This window comes from Globicephala melas, chromosome 14 (genome assembly GCF_963455315.2).
Source record: "Globicephala melas chromosome 14, mGloMel1.2, whole genome shotgun sequence".
Taxonomy (NCBI): domain Eukaryota; kingdom Metazoa; phylum Chordata; class Mammalia; order Artiodactyla; family Delphinidae; genus Globicephala; species Globicephala melas.
This window is the reverse complement of record NC_083327.1, coordinates 20,298,905-20,323,502: the sequence shown is the minus strand read 5'-3', so window position 1 is coordinate 20,323,502 and position 24,598 is coordinate 20,298,905. Positions and strand designations below refer to the sequence as shown.

Below are 24,598 nucleotides of genomic sequence, written 5' to 3'. Positions count from 1 at the left end.
ATAATTTGGGGGATTTTAATTAAGGAGTAAAATATTTGAGAATACAAGGGAGCTGGTTGTGCATAAACCTTAGTAAGAAGACAGGCATTTACACATTCTCTTTTCAGCACTCATGATTGAATTGGGAGGAAGTCTGCAAAATTGTGGTCTGTGATCACAGGCTAAGATGTTATCTAACTGAAGCCAGAAACCAACTGTCTCCTGCTGTGATGTGTGAGTGCCTGTCAGTAACTAAAAAGTTTTCTCAAGAAATATTGGATGTCATTTGAAAGGCATTCTTTGGAGTGGCTTCCAGGGGTCAGGAAGAGGAGGGAGGAGACATGTAAGTTGCTGATATTGTTTTGTCATCAGTTTTTAAATGACACATAACTACATCTTCAAACTGGTCAATGGTAAAGCAGCTCACCTGTTCAGCGGAATGAACATAGCTTCCGATATTTTTTGAATAGACCCTCTTGGGTAGACTTGAATTGTAACACTGAAATGTCTTGAACAACATTGTTTCCTTTTTCTTCTTTCATAGAATGCCACAAAAATAAGAGTCGGTAGTATTTCTCACTATTACTGATGGACCTTGCAATTCTACATCACTTGGCTAAGTCTAATTGGTTTGTTCCACAGAGAGTTTCTAGAAATGTTTGCTAACTTTAGTTATATTTGCGTCAGTGCTGCTTGGAATGGCAGCTGGTTAGGAAATTAGGACTAGAAAATAAAAGTGCTCCTTTGTCCCTCCTTATTAATGTTGAGGATACAAGATTTGGGTACATGGAAGAATTATGAACTCACGCTACATGGGTCCTCAGGAATACTGAAGCTCCATTTCACTTTCATGGAAACTATTGTTTCCTAAGCTCTACAATCTTCTCCTCAATCCAAAAAGAAGATGTTTTATATTAGAACAGAGGAATATTCTTAAGTTTCTGGAGATATCTTTTAAATAATTACTTAACATCAACTCAATTATTCAAAATATTGGTCGTCCAAATTGATTGTAATACTTTGCTATAGTTTTGAATTATTTTTAAATGATAAGAATAACCACCATTTATGAAAAGTTTATGTGTCTTCATTTCATTTCCTTAACTTTGGTTTTGGTTCCTTTTCTTTCTTTTCTTTTTTTTTTTTTTTTTTTGCAGTAACAGAGTCGTTGAAATTTTGAGTCATATTTCTCACCATTTCTTGCTGAAAAAGGTAGCATGTGAAGTGTTAGAAAAGCAATTTATTATATTCCAGAACAGCTTCTCAGTTTCCTTGTACATTTCTCAAATTTACATGAAAACTCAAAGTAAGAGCTAGGAAACAGAAATAGTAAAATTAGAACGTAATATGTGCATTTTGTTCAAAAGTAGATCAAGATAATCAGCTTTCACAAAGAGAAAATGTACAGGAATCAGCTGATATTTCCATTGAGAACAGCATGACCTATAGCACCATACCTCCATTTTTATAGATTGTGAATCCCAGAGTAGTTTGCTATCAACTTATGATCCTTGCAGATTCTGGTTTTGGTGTGTAACATTTCAGCATTCCCCATCATAATGTTGCACAAAATAATCCAGTAATTTCTTGATTCATCAGACTCAGAGATGACATTATAGAAATGCTCTAGCATCCGCTGTGCACTGGGGTAGGAGGAGGAGAGAGAGAAGAGGGCGCTTAGGCCAGAGCGGGAGCAGAATCAAGGGCAATATTATGAATTGAATTTGAAAAGACAACAGTAACATCATGATCCATGCTTAAATCAACGCCCTAAAGAGAATGGATTAACTGTGTGTTTCTAGGCTATAAAGGTAGTATAGGTGAAAGGGTACTATCTTAGGATCAGACCACTTTCCAGTTGACTTTGGCAAATCCTTTTACCTCTCTCAAGTGTAGTTTTCTAGTCTACGAGATAGGTGACATAGTAGTGCTTTCCCCAAAGAAGTGTAAAGAGAATCAAACAAGGGAAATGGATATGAAAGCCAATGCTTGGCCCCCGCCAGTCACTCCCCGCCAATCAGACACTAGTCCTCATGCCTTGGTCAGGTGTAAAGTGCCTCTTTATATGAATGAAATGTCTTTCTTAAGGCTGTTCTGAAGAAGGTGAAGTCAGATAAATATGCAAAATAAAAAATTACACGAGCAAGTTATATTTGAGCTGGTATAACGTAATATTACTCTAAAAAAAAAAGATGTCAGCATTCTATTTAGGGATATACCACCTGAAAAAAAAAACATTTAAGAAGTTCATTGTGAAATATAAAGTTTTGAAGGCAGTGTAGTAAAATGCGGTTCAGAGCTTGGAGTTGTAAAGAGACATTCTAAAATCTTAGGTCTCGGCTTCCCTGGTGGCGCAGTGGTTGAGAGTTCGCCTGCCGATGCAGGGGACACGGGTTCGTGCCCCGGTCCGGGAGAATCCCATATGCCGTGGAGTGGCTGGGCCCGTGAGCCATGGCCGCTGAGCCTGCACGTCCGGAGCCTGTGCTCCGCAGCAATGGGAGAGCCCGCAGAAGTGAGAGGCCCGCGTACCGAAAAAAAAAAAAAAAGATAAAATCTTAGGTCTGCCAGTGGTGAATTTTGTGACTTTGTATAGGTTACTTCGCCTCTGGAATTCTCTTATCTGCCAAAATGAGAAGAATACCTCACAGGGTTGTCATGAGTATTGAATATATTTATGTGTTCAAGGTGCTCAAAAGAATACCTAGCACACACAAGTGCTCAATTAATGGTTGGTATTCTTTTTAATGTAGAAGTTATTATTACCAAATTCAGTACGGCAGATACTGTGGGCAATGCTAACTCAGAATTTTTTTTCACACTTCGTTAGATTTTCCCTAATAGATTAACTGAATCTGTGTTATATAAATCACACCCCACAGAGGAAAAGTACCGGAAGAAAGTGGAGAGACAAGACCGGCGTCCCATATCTCAAACCCTGGAGGAGAAATTTTTGTTATAAGAGACAGTGGTTGTTCCAGTTATCTATTACTGTGCATCAAAGTACTGAAAAGCTTAGTGGGTAAAACAAGAAGTTATAATTATCTCTCAAGGCCCTGCAGGTGGATTGGGCTCAACTGGGCCGTTCTTAACTTGGATTTCTCATGCATTTGTGATCAGATATTGGCTGGGGCTGGAGTCATCTGAAGGCTCGACTGGGCTGGTCATCCAAATGGCTTCTTCACTCATTATTTCTTGGCCTCTTTCTCTTTCTCTGTGTGGCATCTCGTTCTCCAGGGCCGGTCCACGTGGCTTATAGCCTTCTTATTGTGTGGTGGTCTCAGACTAGTAGCACTTCTTACACAGCAACTGGCTTCTAAGACACAGGAAGCAGAAACTGCCAGGTCAGTGCAGGGCTACTCCCACGACTGGCCCAGTGTTGTACTGGTGTAAGGGACACTCTCATGACTGCCTTATTCTATTGGTGTAAGTAGTCATAGGGCCCCCCTAGGTCAACGGGATACAAAGACAGACACACCACTTTTCCATATGGAAGTGGCAAGGTCATACTGCAGAGTGAATGTAGGCTGAGAATATTTTTGTGGCCATCTTTGGTAAGTACACCTGCCATAGCAGAGAAAACAGGGGCAATAAACAATAAGGGGCTTCTCTTTGCAGTTCTGCTCTGTTTTTTTTTTTAACTATTATTTATTTTTATTTTTATTTTTGGCTGCACCGCGCAGCACGTGGGATCTTAGTTCCCCAACCAGGGATCGAACCCGTGGGCCCTGCAGTGGAAACGTGGAGTCCCAACCACTGGACCTCTAGGGAATTCCCTGCTTTGTTTTTATCACAGAAAAAAATGCTTATAATGTGAGGTGCTGGGGTTGAGAAATCTACAAACCCAGCCTGTCCATTCTATTATTGAGAGACTTTAAGGTAAATTAAATGTTTCTATAATCTAGTGCTTTTAAATGGAAATGACACTTGGTGTGTCAAAAGATTGCACAAAAACAGCTCAAATAAAAAACAAAATGTAATGCACAAATTTTTAAAGTTACAAGAATGATTCTTATATTGCTATAATAATGCTCTGTATAAAACTTTTCTGGCCTTTGGATGTTTTACTTTTCCGAGTGATAAGTTGACACTACTTAATGTTTTGCTCCTGATAGCATTTATTACTGCAATAATGTTAATTTTAAAAATTGGGTACTTTGAAACTACAAATATTTGAAGTTCTCATTTACAACAATATTTTATGGTACATAGAGTTTGTCCTATCAAAATTTCTTGTTGATTTAGTTTGCAGACAATTTAAAAAATGCTGATGTGCTAGAAAAACCAGAAGGGTAATGGAAGAACTAAGATTTTAATTACATAATTATGTTAACATTGTAAAGTGCCTTAAAATAACAATTAAAGCAGAAAGTGTACATCTTATTTTAACCTTAAATTTAGTCAGTTAAGAAGCTTCTCAAAATATGATTGTTACAAGAATCGTCATAAAGGAATTGAAATTTTTATAATCCTATGAGCACTTCAATTTCCTTCTAAATACTGCCTGCTCCTTTTCTTTTTAAAAAATAAATATTTATAGGTCATCTTTTGTTCTGTTTTTATGGAAACCCCTGGGGTTTTTTGTTTGTTTGTTTTTTTGCAAAGTATACCTGTACAAGTTGTACTTTATATGTCTTTTGCCTCTAAGACCCCCTTTTTTCCCTCTTTCTCTTCATTTCATCTGGAAAATTAAGTCGGCTCCCTTTTAGAATTTTGCGAAGCCAAAAAATACTGTTAAGTAATTGATAAACAGAAATCCCACCCCAAATACAGCTGCTGAACTGTGTGACATCACTTATTTTCCTCTGGACACTTTGGGGATACACTATTTGCAACCCCTGTGATTAGGCTGGGGAAGTTATGAGGACTGCTGAATACACAAAGCTCCTGTACAAATGTTAAAACAGTAAAACATATATTTACTACCGTCGTGCTTCTCTTCCCCATGAAATACGTGTTCTTTATTCTCATTAGTTTTTCACCTCTCCATTTTCCTGTCCCCAGCCTATCAAATGTTTCAACATCTACGAATGCTTTTACTACAGCATTCATTGCTCTCACTCACAGTCATTTGCCTTTGTATCTGGGTCAGAGAGCAGGAAACTTATTCATATTTGTGTCACCCATACTTGGCACAGTGCCTGGCACGTAGCAGGTACTTATTCAAAGTCTTTAAATCTTTCAAATGTTCAATTTGGACCTTAAATTTTGCACTTTACAATGTTGAACTGTCAAATCATCCAAAACTCATCTTTTCATAAAATAGAGAAAGCATTAATTATCTATATCAAAGAATGAATGAGGGGATTTGAGACAGATCATGGGAGTATTAACCGTTTCTCTCTCAGCCATCCTTCGACGATCAGTGAATGCGATACTGGGTCTCAAGGTCACTCTAGTGCCTAGGAGCAATATTTGAATGTCTACTTCGAAGAACTGAGAACTTGTTGGATTACTGAGCTTGGGGGCTGGAGTATGGGATCACAGAAGACATTCACTGCTCGACCTGGGATTCAGAATATGTTACAAGAACAGGGTAAAAACCCACTTGCTGCAACTAGAGGACATGAAGAAAGAAAACTAGTAGCCAAGGCTACTCCAAGTTGAGTTTCCTGATCACTGACCCCAGACTCTTTAAATTCGTCCAGCAGGAGACATCAGTGGTCACTCGGTGGGACGTGGAGGTGAGCCTGTTCGGGGACTGGCTCCATGGGAGGTGGTGGGATGAAGGATGAAGGGTGCTGAACGTCCACTTATCCTTGCGATGCTCCACCTTCGTATCTCTCATCCAGGCTGAACTATTGCTATTCGCTGGACCAGGCAAGATGCTAAAACTTACAGGCCTCTCCTCTGTTTAACAAACAATTCTTACATACCTATCTCATGCCAGGCAGTGTGCTGGGGATTAAAGTCTTTGCTTTCAAGGGTCCTTTTCATTAGTGATCCTTCACTGAAGGCTGCCTACTTTTCTTCTTATTGGTAGTTTGGGGCTGGGCTAGATGGGGCTAATGAAGTGAAACCTTAGGTTAACTCTCTAGAAATCAGTTAGATTTAATCTGTTTTGTTAACAAAGAATTATGCCTCTACCCTAGCCAGTCATCTCAAAAATGTGCTATGAGTCAGTTGGGCTTCCTGGTGTGGAGAGTATGGGTGAGTCACCCCATCTACCAACACCATTAGAAAAATCGAAAACCTTACTCTTCGGCAGTGGGGGAGCAATGGCAGCATCTTTGCAGGTGAATGAAGACCAGGATGTCACATTGTACCAAACACTTGTCTTCTTGGAACAATCTTATATATATATATATGTATATGTACATATATGTATATTTGTGTACATACATGCATGTACACATATATACATACATACATATATGTGTGTGTATGTATATTTAATTTGCCTTGAAGCCTTTCAGTAATAGGATTGACAGGCTGGGATGATAGATTTCTCAGTCCTGGCACCTTACCTTATAAACACTTTTTTTCTGTGATAAAAACAGAACAGAGGAGCTGCAAAGAGAAGCCCCCTTATTGTTCATTGTCCCGAAGTTTTCACTGCTATGGCAGGTGTACTTTTCAAAACGGGCCAGAAAAAAAATCTCAGTCTAAATTCATTCTGCAGTATGACTTTGCCACTCCCACATCAAAACGTAGTGTCTATCTTTGTACCCTGTTTGATAGATGGGGTTGGTGTGTATGTGTATGGTACTTGGTGTGTCAAGATATGTAGAGAGAGAGATATATAGATATATACTGATGTCCATATGTGTGTGTGTATGGTACACTGCTATTTACCTATTATATAAATCATTTAATACATGAATTATATATTAATGTATATAATCACAATAAATAATACGCAAACATATTAAATAATAATAGTAAGTTTAACATTGTAAATCAACTATACTTCTATGAAAAATAAAAAAAAATAGTAAATCATGGCAATAATATTCTTTAATACTTTTAAGAATGCTATCTCTTCCTTACAGTGTCTTATTATATTAATAACATAAATTTGCCCACATACCTAGTTTGATATAAAGTAACAGATACCCAGGTGAAACACTGAAGCTCTTATATATGCTTTCTATTAATGTTTTCTTTTGAATTCTTATGACTTTTATATCTTAGCATAAAATGGCTCTTACCTGTGGCATATTTAACACTTAGACATTTATGTATTAGCCAGCTACAAATTCTATAGCTAAGTGAGAATATGTCATCTCTAATGAATTTATTATCTGAAAATATTTTATTTTATTAAACACTTATTCTAAGTTGTCATTCAAGAGTTATCTTGTTTCTCAGTATGAATGACAGCTCTACATAAGCAACTTTTGATTGATACTGTTACTGTTCTAAAGTCCCGATGCAACACAACTGCATCTACTCTGTGCAAGACCTTGTGCTAGGATGGGGGTGGGTTAGAGGGGCACAGTTTCTACGCTTAAGAAGCTTTACATGGATGGAAAGACAAACAGGTATATAACTAGCTAGAGTTCAGGACAGACTGTGGAACTTCATCTAAGAATTATAAGCAAAGTGATGGATAAATGCAGTGGAGAGTTATTTATTCTCTCTTTGGGCTTGGATGAAACCTTCACAATGAAGCTGGTGGCTGGGCAGCTCCTTAAAAAACTCTGAGGTGGATGGCTGAGAAGGGGGAGAGAGGCCTTACAGGTCAAGTCGAGAATACACACATTTTCTTGGCCTCATTTTATTCTGATGGGGCAGGTGGCAGGAGGTGAGGGTGTGTTGAGTGGGTGTTGGAGGCGCACTGTAGGGCTGGATATATAGAGTCTGTGATGCCTGCAGTGTTCTCACTCGGAATACCAAGAGGCTGAGATTAGTACATCTGATTTAGATTGAGCATGTTTTGCAAAATAGCATAAATCCCAGCTGAACATAATTATTGTTCCTGCCCTGGGTCTTAATGTTTTTCTTCCATATTCCAAAACAGAAAGGCCTAAGGGTGATTAGGCTGATGAAAACATTTATTAAAATGTTTTCGGAAACACCTAGAATTTGAGGGTTAATCCCTTTCTGCTTGGTTAATCTCATCTCTTTTTAAAATAAAGACAAAGCCGTTTCTGTTATTGAAAGCTAAAGGAATGGTGACTTTGGTTCTGCTTTTTCAATCTTCTCTTCACTTTATCATAAAGCAAATCCTAAAATATGCATCCGTTTCATGCTCTCACTTTCTGCAATCTTGTTATAAATGCTTCTCTCTGAATTAATTCTGATATAATTGTTCACTGCATAATGCTGAATTTTCATAATATATGAGCTGCAATATCAAAGCACAAAAATGATACTAATTTAAAAAGGAAACCAGTTTCAATTCTGAAATTTTCCTTGTGGCTTTGTATATCACTTAAGAAGTGGTTCTCAAATTTCAGCTCTTAGAATCTGTTTATGATCTTAAAGATTATCGAAGAGCTCAAAGAATATTTTTAATGAATTTATATTTATCAATAGTTACTGATATAGAAATTATGTTGGAAAAAGTTTTAAAATATTTATTGTTTTTTTTTTTTTTGGCCACATGGCTTGTGAGATCTTATTTCCCTGACCAGGGATTGAACCCAGGCCCTCAGCAGTGAAAGCACCAAGCACTGGACTGCCAGGGAATTCCCAGAAATATTTATTCCTTTAAAAACAACAATTTAAAACCCATCACATGTTAACACAAATACAATATATTTATAAAAAATGACAATTTCCAAAACAAAAAAAGTCAGTGAGAAGAGTGGCATTGTTTTACCTTTTTGCAATTTTTTTTTTTTTTTTTGGCCACATCCTGAGGCTTGTGGGGATCTTCAGTCCCCCAACCGGGGACTGAACCTGAGGTCATGGCAGTGAAAGCGTCAAGTCCCAACCGCTGGACCACCAGGGAATTCCCTCTTTTCGAAAATTTAAAAAGTACTGGGCTAATAGAACACAGCTACATTCTCAGGTGCTTCTTTATTCAATCTGTTGCAATATCACATGTCATGTAGCCTCTAGAAAATTTCTCTGAACACTCATGAGGGGATGAGAGTGAAAAATCCAAACAGCATCTTAGTATTATTATGAAAATAATTTTGACCTCACAGACCCACTAAAAGTGTTTAGGGTCCCCAGATCTCACTTTGAGAGCCACTGACTTAGGACAATATTTATTCAGTGTTAATTATGGGTGAAGATAAATAAAACCCATAATTACTTGTGTATAAGTATATAAATCAGGTAGAAATAATGACGTACATATGTTTTAGCCTTACCTACACGTAAACAGTCCGTTTTCTGTATTATAAACTGTTGGTTCTACTGTCTGACAAATTATTCTTACAAGATACATGGGTTGATACAAACATCTAGCAAAAACATGGTCTTACCATGTCAGTCTACATGAAAAATAACCACAGGTTTTGAATCACATGGAATTATAAATCTCATTCTGAAATTTTTTTAAAAGAAATTTTGGTTTTGATAAATTATAGATTTAGAGGAAGTTGCGCCCCCCCCCGCCGGCCCAAAAAATGTACAGAGAAGTCCTGAGTATCCTTTAGCTAGTTCCCTCAATGATAATACCTTCCAAAACTATAGTACAAGGAGAAAACCAGGAAATTGACATTGGTACAACCCACAGAGTTTATTTGGATTTCACTAGTATTGTGTGTATGTGTGTGTTTCTGTGCAATTTCATCCCATGTTAGATTGTGACACTATCACAATCAAGATAAAGAACTGTTCCATCACCACAGGCTCCCGGTTCTATCTTTGTATAGCCACATTTACTTACTCCCCTCAACTTCCTCCCCACATACTAACTCCTTGAAACTGCTAATGTAGCATCTCTATAATTTTATCAATTCAAGAGCGTTATATAAATGGAATCACACAGAATGCAACCTTCACTCAGCAGGATACCCTTGAGATCCATCCAAGTTGCATGTGTATCAATAACATGTTCCTATTTCTTGTTACATAGTATATAATCTGGTATTGGAAGTACCATTGTTTGCAGAGCCAACCATTCCTCTGCTGTTGGGCATTTGGACGATTTCCAGTTTGGGGCTATTATAAATAAAGATGCTATGACCCATTATATATGTTTTATTTGAACATAGTTTTCATTTCTCTGAGATAAATGCCCAAGTACAACTGCTGGGTTATATGGTAACTACATGTTCAGTTTTATAAGAAACTTCCAAACTCTTTTCCAGAGGGCTGTACCATTTTATATTTCCACCAGAAACGTCTGAATTATCCTGTTTCTCTGCATCCATTTGGTGTTATTTTTATGTTAGCTAGCTGATAGGTATATAATATCTCATTGTGGTTTTAATTTGCATGTCCCTAATGGTTGATGTAGAATACATTAAATGTGCTTACTTGCCATCTATATATCTTCTCCAGTGCAATGCCCATTTTTCAACTGGATTTTTTAAATTGAGTTTTGAGAGTTCTTTATATATCCCAGATACTAGTCCTCTGTTAGACATATGGCTTGCAAACATTTTCTCTAAGTCCGTATCTTGTATTTTCATCCTCTTTGAGGATTAACCCATAATTTGGATGAGGTCTAATTTATCATTTTTTCCTTTTATGTATTTCATTGTCAACTCTTAAAAACTATTCACCTAGCCCCTGCCCACCCTTCCCAATTTTTTCCTAAAAATTTTATAGTTTCACATTTTACAGTTAAGTCGATGATCCATTTTGAATTAATTTTCATATAAGGTATGAGATTTACATGAAGGTGTTTGTTTATATGTTTGTTTTGTTCTGTTTTTGTATTTGTTTTGCCTATGGATGTCCAATTGTTATAGCAGCCATTATTGAAAAAGTCGAAATCCTCTGTTAAATTGCTTTGGCATCTTTGTCAAAAGCCAGCTGGGCATATTTTTTGGTTCTCTATTCTGTTCCATTGGTCTGTGTATCCCTCTGCTAATATCATGCTGTTTTATTACTGTAGTTATAGAATAAGACAACACTGGGAAGACTGGTTCCTCCCACTTTGTTTCTAAAATTGTTTTAGCTATTTTAGATCCTAGTTGTAAACTTCTCTGTGTCTACAAAAGCTGTGCTAGGATTTTGATAGGTATTTCATTAAACATAGAAATCAATTTGGAGAGAATTGACGTCTTTACCATGTTGAGTCTTCCAATCCATGCACATGATATGTCTCTCTGTTTATTTAGGTCTTTAATTTACTTCATCATTATTTTGTAATTTTCAGTGTACAAGTCCTGTCCATATTTTGTTAGATTTATACGTAAGTATTTTATTTTCTTTGGAGCGATTATAAATAGTATTGTGTTTTTAATTTGTTTCCACATTATTGTTTTTAGTATATAGAAATGTAGTTGATTTTTATGTGTTGTTTTTGTCATGCAATCTTGCTGAGCTCACTAATTAGTTCCAGAACATTTTTTGTAGGTTCCCTGTTTTGCTTTTTTTTTAAAATGTAGATGATCATATCATCTATAAATAGGAATAGTTTTACTTCTTCATTTTAAATTTGTGTGCCTTAATTTCTTTTTCTTGCCATATTTTGCTGGCCAGAATGTCCAGCACTATATTGAATAAGAGTGTGAGAGTGGACATCCTTGCCATGTTCCTGATCTGAAGGGGAAAGCACTTGGTTTTTCACCATTAAGTGTGATGTTATCTGTAGGTTTTTGTAAATGCTCTTTATCAAGTTGAGAAAACCCTTTTGGTTCTTGTTTGATGAGAGTTTTTATCATGAAAGAGTACTGGATGCTTTCAAATGCTTTCCTGTGTTGATTGATATAATCATATGATTTTTCTTTATTCTTTTGATATAGTGGATTACAATTAAGTGATTTTCAAATACTGAAACAGCCTTGAATACTGTGAATTATTTTCAGTCGGTTGTGTTGAATAATTCTTCTTAAACATTACGGGGTTCAATTTGCTATTATTTTGTTTTGGATTTTTGCATCTAATTTCATGAGATATACCAGTCTCTTGTTTTCTTTTTTTTGTTCTGTATTTGTCTGGTTTTGGTGTCAGGGTAATCCTGGCCTCATAAACTGAGTTGGGAACTGTTCCCTTCTCTTCTATTTTATGAAAGTGACTCTGTAAAATTGGTGTTAATTCTTTAAATGTTCTGAATTGTCTTCTCATTGGTAATTAATTCTCTGTCTCTGTTATCTTTCATGGTTTGAACATAAGCAGTTTAAAAATAAGGATAAAAATCTGTCCCTTTCACATATATACAATGGAATATTACTCAGCCATAAAAAGAAATGAAATTGAGTTATTTGTAGTGAGGTGGATGGACCTAGAGTCTGTCATACAGAGTGAAGTCAGAAAGAGAAAAACAAATAACGTATGTTAACGCATATATATGGAATCTAAAAAAAAACAAATGGTACTGATGAACCTAGTTGCAGGGCAGGAATAAAGATGTAGACATAGAGAATGGACTTGAGGACACGGGGTGGGAGGGGGAAGCTGGGGCAAAGTGAGAGTAGCATTGACATGTATACACTACTGAATGTAAAATAGTTAGCTAGTGGGAAGCAACAGCATAGCACAGGGAGATCAGCTCGGTGCTTTGCGATGACCTAGAGGGGTGGGATAGGGAAGGTGGGAGGGAGGCTCAAGAGGGAGGGGATATGGAGACATATGTATGCATATGGCTGATTCACTTTGGTGTACAACAGAAACTAACACAGTATTGTGAAGCAATTATACTCCAATAAAGATCTATTAAAAATTTTTTGTCCCTTTTATCTTACATGAGATTTTTCTAGAACATGTAGGGATAAAACCCAGTTCTTAAATGCGGTGAGGTCAATGCCTGGATAAATGGTCAATCACTCAGCTGACCTTGCATAACCTGATCTCATGTACTGAGAATGCTTAGGTAAAGCTGTATCTACAGGTGTAAATAAGTCAGGAAGTGGATTTAGGAGAACTTTGATTGATACTACCTGCTGTCTACTCCTGCCACATTGCTGGGGTAGCATTTACTTTGCACACTGATAACTAGCCTTACAGCCCAGCTACCGACAGTGAATAAAAAGCAGGAGAGATATTATCCTTTCTTTCTGTTTTCCCACCTGGGAATGTAGAGATGGGAAGGATGGGCTCAAATGCTTGTATATTTTATATATCATATATAAGCTTATCTATCTATCTATCTGTCTGTCTATGTATCCATCCATCCACCCACTCATATAGATATCCTTAGATATTATGTAGTTGAAATTTCATGTTTCATAAATAAGGACATTAAAGCTTCTTAACAGGATGTTAAGATTTTAAAAAGAGAACTTCTTGTTGTTATCATTATACCTGATTCTACTGGTTGATGTGAGAAGTAGGAAGAGTCAATTCTCTACCTCTTTCCAAAAGAGAAATTGCTTATTTTATACATGGCTTTAGAGTGTATTGGGAGCTGTAAGCAGAGGGGTCAAGACACTGATGACTATTACTATTAAAATTACTGGTTGTTGTTATGCCTGTTAAGCCAATTTTATAGTAACTTTTTTCCCATGTCTGTTTTGCAGAAGAGCCATGGATTACTACAGAAAATATGCAGCTGTCATTCTGGCCACATTGTCTGTGTTTCTGCAAATTCTCTATTCCTTTCCTGATGGAGAGTTTACAATGCAGGGTGTGTGACCAAACTTGGGTTTGCAGTAACAAGAAAGCACACATTTCTAGATGTACATCAATAACTCCATTAATTACATTTCTACCTCCTTTTCAAATGTGATAAATCTTTGCTGTTGGATATCTATCTAGGCACTTTTAGACTGTGAACGTAAAATTAAACTAGGTTCCAAAAATGTACAGTGAAAATGATATCTTACATGTCCATTTAAATAGCAGCCTGTACATTTCCATCTGAAATAGATTCCTGATTATTCTTTATCTGAGTTTTACAAGCAGAAAGTGCTCCTTATTCAGTCTAGCTAGTTGACTTTTTTTCTGTTTTTTACATGTCTCCCAGAAGATTTGGGAGGATTTTAACATTGCCTTTGTAGATGAATTTTCAAATCAGTTAACAAGTGAGAAAACAAAACCATTTTATGCAGTAAATTTGTTTTGCTATACTTTCCGAAAAATCTCATATAGTAGCTGATATAATTCCATCTGCTATGAAATTGTGAGCTACTATTGGTGATGGTTTTTCTCTAGACAAGTGATAATATTTTAACCCCTGTTCCCAAGTGCAGATGCCTGATCTCATATCAGGCTGTGCCACTCACCATGCTTTCTTAATTCTGACACATGCTTTTCTTTGTCAGTATTTGGAGTTGCTATGGGGCAAAAACAATAGCAGATTCTAAATGGGAAAATATTTTGCCTCTGGGCAAAATCCTTCTTTCAGATGAGCATGGTGTTTTCATCTGTCAAGTTTTGCATTCCCTATAGACATACTATCAGCACTGGAATTGAGAAGTCATACTTAAAGAAAGAGAAACTACTGCTACTGAGATTTCCCATGCATATCTGCAAAAATCGTTTTCCCATGAAAATAACTGTAGTCAGTACAAATAGATATTGTGTCTGAAGATGAACATACAGCCCAAAAGTATTGGGTTGGCCAAAAAGTTCGTCCGGGTTTTCCATATTACAGAAGAACCCGATAAACTTTTGGGTCAACCCAGTATTTATTTATTTATTTAATTTCTTTTGATTTCCAATAGATAAAAAGAATATTTGCTGTCCCATAATGAGGAAAAATGTATAGTTTCTTTTAAAATTATTTTTGGATTATTTTACTCTTTGCCTTTTTTTTTCCTTTCTTTCTTTTTTTCTGGTGATAGGCTGCCCAGAATGCAAGCTAAAGGAAAACAAATACTTCTCCAAGTTGGGTGCCCCAATCTATCAATGCATGGGCTGCTGCTTCTCCAGAGCATACCCCACTCCAGCGAGGTCCAAGAAGACAATGTTGGTCCCAAAGAACATCACCTCAGAAGCCACATGCTGTGTGGCCAAAGCATTTACCAAGGTGAGAACTGAAAGGGCCCCAGAAACTTTCTAACAGTTCAACCAGAGAAATGTCCTCAGAGCACATCCATGGGGTTTAATGCCAGAGGTATCTGATGACCCATGCTTTATTTGTAGAGTGAAGGGCTGCATTTGTCCCCTTTAATCAAAAGAGTCAGCAACCTTGTGGGCACAGGCTGGATTTATTCTGAATGAAGAGAGTAGGGGTAGAGGTGATGAGGGGCAGGTTGGGAGAGAGTACAGAATACTTAGTGCAAACCTAAGCTTTCAGAGTGAAAATATCAGCTGAAAAGGAGAATATGCAAATATAGCAAGCATCTATTTAATTCAGCTGGCTAGAGTCCATTTTATTTAACAGTTTTCAGTTTTGCCCACCTATCTATCTATATCTGTCGTCTTTTCCCCTTCCTCCTTAGGCTACAGTAATGGGAAATGCCAGAGTGGAGAATCACACTGAGTGCCACTGCAGTACTTGTTATTATCACAAATCTTAAAGAGTTTGCAAAGGGCCGTGTTGATGACTGCTGATTTCCTGGAGTGGAACATTAATTTGTTCAGTGTTTATGACTTTGCAAGATAAAACCCTCCTTTTCCTGACCGTACCACGTTTTACACGCTTTAAGAATATACTGCAGCTTTATTGCCTTTCTCTTTATCCTACAGTATAATCGGCAGTCTTGTTCTTTTCATTTGGAATGAAATACAGCATTTAGCATGACCATAAAAAGCTGGTTCCGCTGGAAATAAAGTCTTTTAAATCATCATTCTACCACTGAATTCTAATTTTTTCTGAAAAGTTTCAAGCCAGTTACTTTTTTTTTTTTACATCTTTATTGGAGTATAATTGCTTTACAATGGTGTGTTAGTTTCTGCTATACAACAAAGTGAATCAGTTATACATATACATATGTTCCCATATCTCTTCCCTCTTGCGTCTCCCTCCCTCCCACCCTCCCTATCCCACCCCTCTAGGTGGTCACAAAGCACCGAGCTGATCTCCCTGTGCTATGCAGCTGCTTCCCACTAGCTATCTATTTTACGTTTGGTAGTGTATATATGTCCATGCCACTCTCTCACTTTGTCACAGCTTACCCTTCCCCCTCCCCATATCCTCAAGTCCATGCTCTAGTAGGTCTGTGTCTTTATTCCTGTCTTACCCCTAGGTTCTTCATGACATTTTTTTTTCTTAAATTCCATATATATGTGTTAGCATACGGTATTTGTCTTTCTCTTTCTGACTTACTTCACTCTGTATGACAGACTCTAGGTCTATCCACCTCATTACAAATAGCTCAATTTCGTTTCTTTTTATAAGCCAGTTACTTTTAATAGGATTAATGGGAGGGAGTGAGCTAGTGTGGGCCCCTACATACTCAGTGACCCGACACTGGAGAGTCTTGTTCCCACCAAGCCTTCCAGAGCAAGTGGTGAGTCCTTCGGCCAGTGTGCTAGTTATGAGAAGAAACTGGGGTGAATCCATTGGGGTGAAGGAAGAAAATATAACTTCTATTTCTATTCATTTTCACATTATCCCTTTAGATGACCATTTGGATGAGTTTTATAGAAGTACAGATACATTAGTATGGTCATGCATGTACAAAATTTATCAATAAATAAATATGCAGATATTGAGGATGTTTGGTCCAAAACTTTTTTACTGGTAGAAGTTTTCAATCAGGAAAAAAAAAAAAAAAAGGAAGAACACTGCTCTAGGGTTTGGTAAAGACAAAATCATCCCCAGCCTGAAGATTCTATCCACTGGCTTATGCCTGACCAAAAAAAAAAATGCATCTTATTAGTTCCTGGCAGCCAGGTTGTAACCAAACAGAGGCTAAGGTAAGGATATCATCCTCTTACATTCCATGTCCAGATCCTGATGGGAATGAACAAATGACGAGCAAAGAATTCACTGAGCACTCACTGTGGGCTAGGAGGAACAAACACTTTCACTTAGCTCTGTCCAAATGCTTAAGAGTAGTGCCATGCTTCAAAGTCACATTTATTGAGCATTTATACTTATAAACAGAGATAGGTCATGGTTCTTACCCATTAAATTAGATTAGCTATGGTAGAGATCAAAGCCACCCAAAATTTCAACTCCTAAGGGAGCCTGAAATTAAAAAAAAAAAAATCACACTGGTCACAGATAACACTTTCAAAAAAAAAAAAAATTCACTCATCACCAATTTGTCAGATTCCATTTCTGAATGAAAACCCAATTTCTAACAGGTAGGTAAACACACCAGGTGTCTGGGTGAAAAATTTAAATGAGTGCATGTATTTTTAAAGAAACATTGAAATGCACACACATTACTTAACTCGTTCATTCATTTATTTATTATACATTTATTTAATGTCTAGTAAGTGCTGGCCCATGATTAGATCATGGAGATTCAGAGATATCAGGATTCTCTGGAAGATAAGATTGAGAAAAGCTAACACAGCTTAATTTGAGAAAACAATGGTGCTGATTCATGGGTTCATTCAAACATTTAACAGATATTCATTGAGAACCTACTATGTGTCAGGTCTTGAGAGCTTGTTTGGAGGATTCAGCAGGAGAAGAAAGCTAGCAATACACCCTTGACTGGAGTGCCCTTGTCCATCTGGGATCATCCTATTTCACAGAGGGGATGGAAGAAGTAATGAGAGAGGAAGGGGACATCCCCATGGTCATTCAGATCAGCCTAATCAACCCTGGTGAGCACTAGAATAGACACGGATGCTGCTCTGAAGCAATCCACAGTCCGGTAGGAAAGAGAGACACGGGCAAAGAATTAAGATCTAGTGAGATTATGCTATGTGAAAGGTATGGATTTTGGTGACATTAAGGGAGGAATGGTTAACTTGGTCTACTGGGGTTCGTCATGGAGAGCTTCACAGGAAAGGTGATACTTGAGTCTAGAAGATAAGCAGATTGATGGGGGAGGGGTTCAGTCTGCTTTGAGGAAACAGCATAGGTAAATGTCCTGAGATGGGAACCAGTATGATGGTCATAGAATGACAAGAAGTTCAGTGTGCCTGGACTTCAGGGGCTGGTTGGAGGGCTGGAGCTCCAGAGACAAACGGACAACTGTCAACTAGGCATGCGAATAACATGCAAAGAAATGTACGTTCCAGCTAGGACCTTCCATTCTCAAACTAGGGGGCCTGAGGGTTCCTGAAGCCACAGGATTAGACATGCACCTTTCTGTAGGATCAACCTTGCTTGAAGATTTGGGGACATGTTATTTTAATTTCAAAACAAAAACAGATACATTATAGAGTAGAATGCAAAACTGCCAAAATGGGGTTAAAAATTGCGACTTAAAAAGAAACTTCACATTGTGGGTGGGGACTTCTGCATCCTGCTCTTCTGACCCGTCCCAAGCCTCCTGGGACCTGGTTCACTCTTCTTGCATTAGGAGTTCTTAAGCAGAGGAGTTTGAGAAGTGCTATTAAAGGAATAATAGGCTCTGCTTTGCCCTTTAGAAAAATCATTCTGGCAGCAGGTAAAGGGTGATTTGAGAAGGGGAGAGACCAGTCACAGGATCATGAATTGGGGCCTTTGCAGAACTGTCTTGGCAAGAGATGGTGGTGGCCTACTGGCGGTGAGGGTGAGGGTAAGAGGAGGGGACAGATTTGGGAGGAATTAGGAGAAAATTAAGAAATGATTGTGGGTGTGACTCCTGGCTTCTTGGGTCGCTGATGGATAACTGTGCCCCAAACTGGGAAATGGAATAGGTCTGTGTGGGAGCAGATGGGGGAAATGACAGTTCAGTTTGGGACATGCCGACTCGAGGTGTCTAAGGGATACCGGGTGAGCGTGTCTAACAGGCAGCGTGTACAGCGATAGACACGGAGCTTAGGAAAGGCCTCCAGCCTGGAGGAGTGGCTCGAGGGTCACCTGTGCTCAGTGGTATCAACCCCACAGGCGTGGCTAGGATTGCTCACGAGGGCGTGAGGGTGTGAGGAAGGGAAGATGCTGCACCACCAAGGAGAGATTCTGGACCAGCCTGGCTAAGGAAGCGGCTGTTACGTCTTTGGGGACAGTCAATTAGAAAGGTGTGACAGAAGCCCTCTGGAGAAAAGACGATCATCTCAGATGGATAAGCAGCAAGGTGGCAGAGAGGCAGGCATGGAGGCTGGAAATTTTGTTTCAAACCCATCTGAAAAATGCCTAAAAGTGGTATTAAGGGAAGATGATCATGTTTGAGGGGCGCTTCTTTCAAGAAAAACTCTCCACGATTCACCTCAGCCAAAGGGAGCTGCCGCAAATTCTCGCGTGTGAGATTCTTTCCTTATGTCTAAAACACAGGATCCCAGGCACCTTTTTCTTGAATGGCAACACGTCTGACTGAGGCAACACAGCTGACCATTAACATCATTAACAATGCCATTAACAAGATGAGTTAAACAGGCCACCAGGTCTGTCTGCAGGTCCTGGATCCTGTTTACAGGGAGGGATGGGTGTCAGGCAGGACGATCAAGGGATAAAACAAAGAAACAAGACATCTACTACTTTGTAGTTGTGTCGAGAACTGACCACGAGCAGAAACTCCTACGTGATTACAGGGGTGTCGCTGTGGACCAGGGCTCAAGGAGGAGACCAGTAAAACAGGGATGGCTCCTGTCTGCCTCCTGGGAGTTAGGGAAAAGGGCAGGAAAAGATGGGAGGGAAAGAGATAGAGGAGAGGGAAGAGAAAGAAGAATGAGGAGGGTATAAAAAGTTGCAGAAGGAAAAATGTGTGAGGGGGAGGCAAGAGGGGCAATAAGGGCCACTGGAGGTGTCTGTGACCTCAGACATGGCTGAACCGGATTAAAGGCAGAAAGGAAAAGCCATAATTCTACTCACTTCCACTTCTTCCCCCAACTTCTGTCAGAATCTAAGTAATCACCCATAGTCAAGACCTCTAGCCTACATAAAGCCTTTGTGTGAATGGAAAAAGATGGCTCTCTGGGCAGGCAGAGCATCTTTTTTCTTCCTTTTAATTGAAGTATATTTGATTTATGATGTTGTGTTAATTTCAGGTGTACAGCAAAGTGATTCAGATATATGTATGCATACACATTCTTTTTTAGGTTCTTTTCCCTTATAGGTTATTACAAAATATTGAGTATAGGTCCCTGTGCTATACAGTAAGTAGGTCCTTGTTGGTTATCTATTTTATATACAGTAGTATGTATATTTAAGCCCAAGCTCCTAATTTATCCCCCCACCCCTTCCCCCTCTGTTTGCTTTCTATGTCTGTTCTGTTTCTATTTTGTAAATAAGTTCATTTGTATCGTTTTCTAAGATTCCACATATAAGTGATATCATATGATATTTGTCTTTCTCTGTCTGACTTACTTCGCTTAGTATGGTAAATCTCTAGGTCCATCTATGTTACTGCAAATGGCATTATTTCATTATTTTTTATGGCTGAGTAATATTCCATTGTGTATATGAACCACATCATCTTTATCCATTATCTGTAGATGGGTATTTAGGTTGCTTCCATGTCTTGGCTATTGTAAATAGTGCTGCTATGTTGGGGTGCATGTGTCTTTTCAAATTAGACTTTTCTACAGCAATATACCCAGGCAGACCATCTTGAGTGAATGGCTTCATAATTAAATGACATAGGAAAGTGGATGTCAGGCCGACCTTACCCTCTGGCTGGGCACCTTTGTGCAGTGCACACACTGTGCAATCTTACATGGCAGCTCTGCCCATAATCTCATCATCCTACTATGACCATTGTTGCCTTTTGGAGAGATAATGTCTTAAATTGGCGAGAATCTCAGTTGACATCTAAGATTCCAAATATTGATGTCTTCATTATCCTTATACGGCTAAGAAACTTCTGGAGAAAATACTGCCCCAAATTCTTGCCATCTATGGAGAAACTAGAATTGTCCATAACCTGGTCCAATAGTTAGGTAAAACCAACGAATCCATATGTAAATGACCATGAAGCTGACACGAAGATATTGATTAGGACCACAAACCTCAAGAGGTCCAGAGAGGTCTGCTTATTTAATAAAAAGTTAATCAACATCAAACTACCTGACATTAGTACAGCACTTTTACTTTCCCAGAAAGTTCTGAGATGGTGCCTCAATGAGTCTCACTCAGCCCCTCAGGGACCAAAAGTTAAGGCAGGTGGCACTGTCTCCATTTGACAGTTAGATAAATTGAGGCACAAAAAGCTTTGGTTGTACAGGGACTGGGAATGCATGGAACTCTGGGTTTCCTCATCTCCAGTTTTGTGCTGCTTCTTCCAAATTCCATTGTTTTCTCAAGGGATGAAATTTTTGCTTTACCAACAAAGGACCCATTTCTCCCTGGATACCGGATAGGAGAACTTGGAGGTTTTCCCAGGGTGAGAAGCCATCGTAGTAAAAGAAATTGAAGTCTGAACTGTGACTTGTCCACTGATGTTCTGTCTCGAAGAGTGAACTTCAGCTTCACCTTTGTAGTTCCTCTCGATTCAATCAACACCTCCTTCAGGCACTTTCTTTTTGAACTTAATTAGGAGAAATACAAAGAAACTTCTCTGTTCTGAAAGCCAAGTAGGATTTCCATATTCTGCTATTCAAAACTGCATAGTATATAGAATTGTAAATATTAAACACTTTTCACGAAGAACTGAAGCTGGGTCTGAGTTTCCTTGGAGAAAGAGAGAAGTTATTGCATCGAACTTCAAAATGGGAGACATAAACAGGAAATAACTGTTGGATGTTTTTAATGAATTCCTCTTTTGACCCCCAGAAAAGCACGTGTTTGGAAAAGTATATTCCTATTGAACCTGACTCCCAGGGCTCACTCGTCTGAAGGACTTGAAAGCTGAGGTTTTGGGGAGAGAGTGAGGGAAATGGGGGTTGGGTAGGACACTCTGAAGAAGCGGCCAAAAGCTTGGCACATGATTGAAAGTTTGTAAGAATGTTTTCAAAGAAGACATTCTGTTGTTTTAAAGCCATTTTCATTAATGGAATGCTTGCAAAATGTAGGACAGTAAAGTGGGAAGCACAAAAAACTGCATCAATTTTCTCCAAACGCTCTTGATCAGAAAGTGTGTTTGAATTATAGTCACTTATTCAGTTGTAAATTGTCTGTGAACAGTAATTAATTCTCAGCTAAGTTGACAGTAAGGAGAATTTCAGGATGTGCAAATTTCCTTCTACATACCTTTTTCTCAATTGCCACTCATGTTGGAGATAATTAGAAAAAGCCAGCATTAGCGTCAGGACTAGGAAATGGAGGGGAACTGGGAGGCAGAGCATATGTAGCGGCTTGCCCACTATGGCTTCAGAGGGATTAAGGAAGAGGAAGAAAGGAAACCTGGGTTTGACCCAGAAATGCACCCCAGCTTTGACAAGATGGAGGAAGTGGGAAGGGCATGTGGATAAAGGGTTTCTGGCAGATGCTTGGGTTGACATTATGGTGGGAGGAATTAAACTCTTAACCTTGGCTATTAGGGAGGGAGTTTATGAACTATCTAAATTAAATTATGGTTATTCTAGTGACTGTGTGTCTCTGGTACTGCTCTCTGACGTGGAAGACAGTCGTAACATCAGGGATGTAGTCACCGTTGGCATGGGCAGAGTGGACTCCAGGGTGGCCCCATGGTTCCTAGAGCTGAAGACACAAGTGCTCACCCCAGCACTGCGAAACTGAGCGTGGCCAGAGGGTGGCTCTCTCCCCAACTGCTAACACCTCCATCCCATCAGGCAGCTGCAGAGGCACTGCTGCCCCTAGTGGACAGGTGGTGCATGGCGCTTTTGAAAAAGTGGATGGGGCTGGGGAGCGGGTGTGCTTTCCAGGGATGCCTGGCAGGATGGGTCCTGCTCACGGGGCACATTTGTCTTCATATGGATGGGATCCTTCTGTTTATTTTGCCTCTGCTGTGCCCTTTTAGTGGCATCCAACTAGCTGCAGGGGGACAGCTCTAATGCATGGGCACTCGACAAATTATAACTTCATTATTTAAAACTATTTGATAAGCTAAAGTTAAAGCTCAAATCCATTCACATTAATGCACAGCAACATGATATTTGTCAATGGGAGAAAAGGAAAAGCCATTAGGTCCCTTATATATAGTTAAAACTATCATAAAATTTTGGATGGTTGTGAAATAATGGGTTTAAGGATTTTTTTTTGTTACCTGCATGCAAAAAGTTTTTTTGCAGGTAGTGACTATCAAGAATTTGAAGAGGGTATCATTAAAAAGTCTTGATGATGAATTTCATGTAGCCATTTCAAACGTAAAACTTGACAAAGAGTTATAAAGACATAGCCTCACCTTTCTCATTGAAATTTCTGAAAGTGTTTTATTTGAAAGTTTTATACAAATTTGATACTTTGTATTTTTCTCACAACTATAATTCTTTTTTTTTAACCAAGCTCCATAAGGACATTCCCCAAATACCCTCCAGTTCACCCCATATTTTCCTAATTTTTGTGTGTGATCACATGAAATGTTGTGAAACAGTGGAAGAGATGACCAGATTAGAAAAAAGAAAAAGACTGTGTTTGGCTGCCATCATTACAAAGCAAAGCACACATCAAAGCATCTACTGAACATTCAGGAAAGGGAGATCCTGAAAAATGTTTAGCAAACTAAGGATGGAAAATAGAATTAGTTTTATAGTCACTGTTATTCCTAATTTAAGATGTGTGAAATGCCATTAACTTTATCCTCATTTGTTTTGCTGTCTTTATTGTTTTACATTAGTGAACATAAAAATATTTATAAGCACTTTCATAGGTTCATTGTGCTGAGTCCATTTTCTCTCCTGTGGTTGGGAGAAGGGCCACTAAATATTTTTTTTCATATCTGTGGGCTCATTTACTCAGGTGTCTTATTTGGATGTGACCAGTTTTTCCACTAATGTTCTTTTTCTATTCTGGGATCCAATCCAAGAATCCCACTTTGCATTTAGGTGTTATATCTCCTGAGTCTCCTCCATCTATGACAGCTTCTTGTCTTTCCTTTTCTTACATGACTTTGACATTTTAAAAGAGAACTGGCCAGCTATTCTGTAGACTGGCCCTCAATTTGGGTTTGTCTGATGCTTCCTCTTGATCAGACTGAGGCTGTGCATTTTTGGTCCTTCTCAGTATGTCATTCTGGGAGCTTATGATGTTGATAATGTCTTATTACTGGGGATGTGAACCATGATGTCTTGGTTAAGACAGTGTCTGTCAGCTTTCTCCACTTCTCCAAAGTTATCATTTATTTTTTAAAATATTTAATTAATTTATTTATTTGGCTGCGTCAGGTGTTTAGTTGTGGCACACGGGATCTTCGTTGTAGTGCACGGGCTCTTCATTGTGGCACGCAGGCTTCTCTCTAGTTGTGGCACGTGGGCTCTAGAGCGTGCAGGCTTAGTTGTCCCGCACCATGTGGGATCTTTGTCCCCCGACCAGGGCTCGAACCCACATCCCCTGATTGGAAGGTGGATTCATAACCACTGGACCACCAGGGAAGTCTCCACAGTTAGCATTTATTACTTCCTGCTACTTTTCTGCAAGTCTAAAATTATTTCAAAATAAAAAGTTAACAAAAATCCTCCTTATAATCTGATTTCTGCATCCCTTACCCTATTGTACTGAGTCTCTCTTTTTTTTTTTTTTTTGTGGTACACGGGCCTCTCACTGTTGTGGCCTCTCCCATTGTGG

At 38.6% G+C, this 24,598-nt stretch overlaps 1 protein-coding gene across 1 annotated transcript; it reads left to right on the top strand.

The window, feature by feature from the left end:
- The first annotated feature begins 201 nt into the window (after window positions 1-201).
- CGA (glycoprotein hormones, alpha polypeptide) lies at window positions 202-15,491 on the top strand. Its single transcript, XM_030859180.2, has 4 exons — window positions 202-322; window positions 13,506-13,612; window positions 14,772-14,956; window positions 15,372-15,491. Exons 2-4 carry the CDS (start codon window positions 13,513-13,515, stop codon window positions 15,447-15,449), a joined length of 363 nt encoding a protein of 120 aa, XP_030715040.1. The 5' UTR covers window positions 202-322; window positions 13,506-13,512; the 3' UTR covers window positions 15,450-15,491.
- The last annotated feature ends 9,107 nt before the right edge of the window (window positions 15,492-24,598 follow it).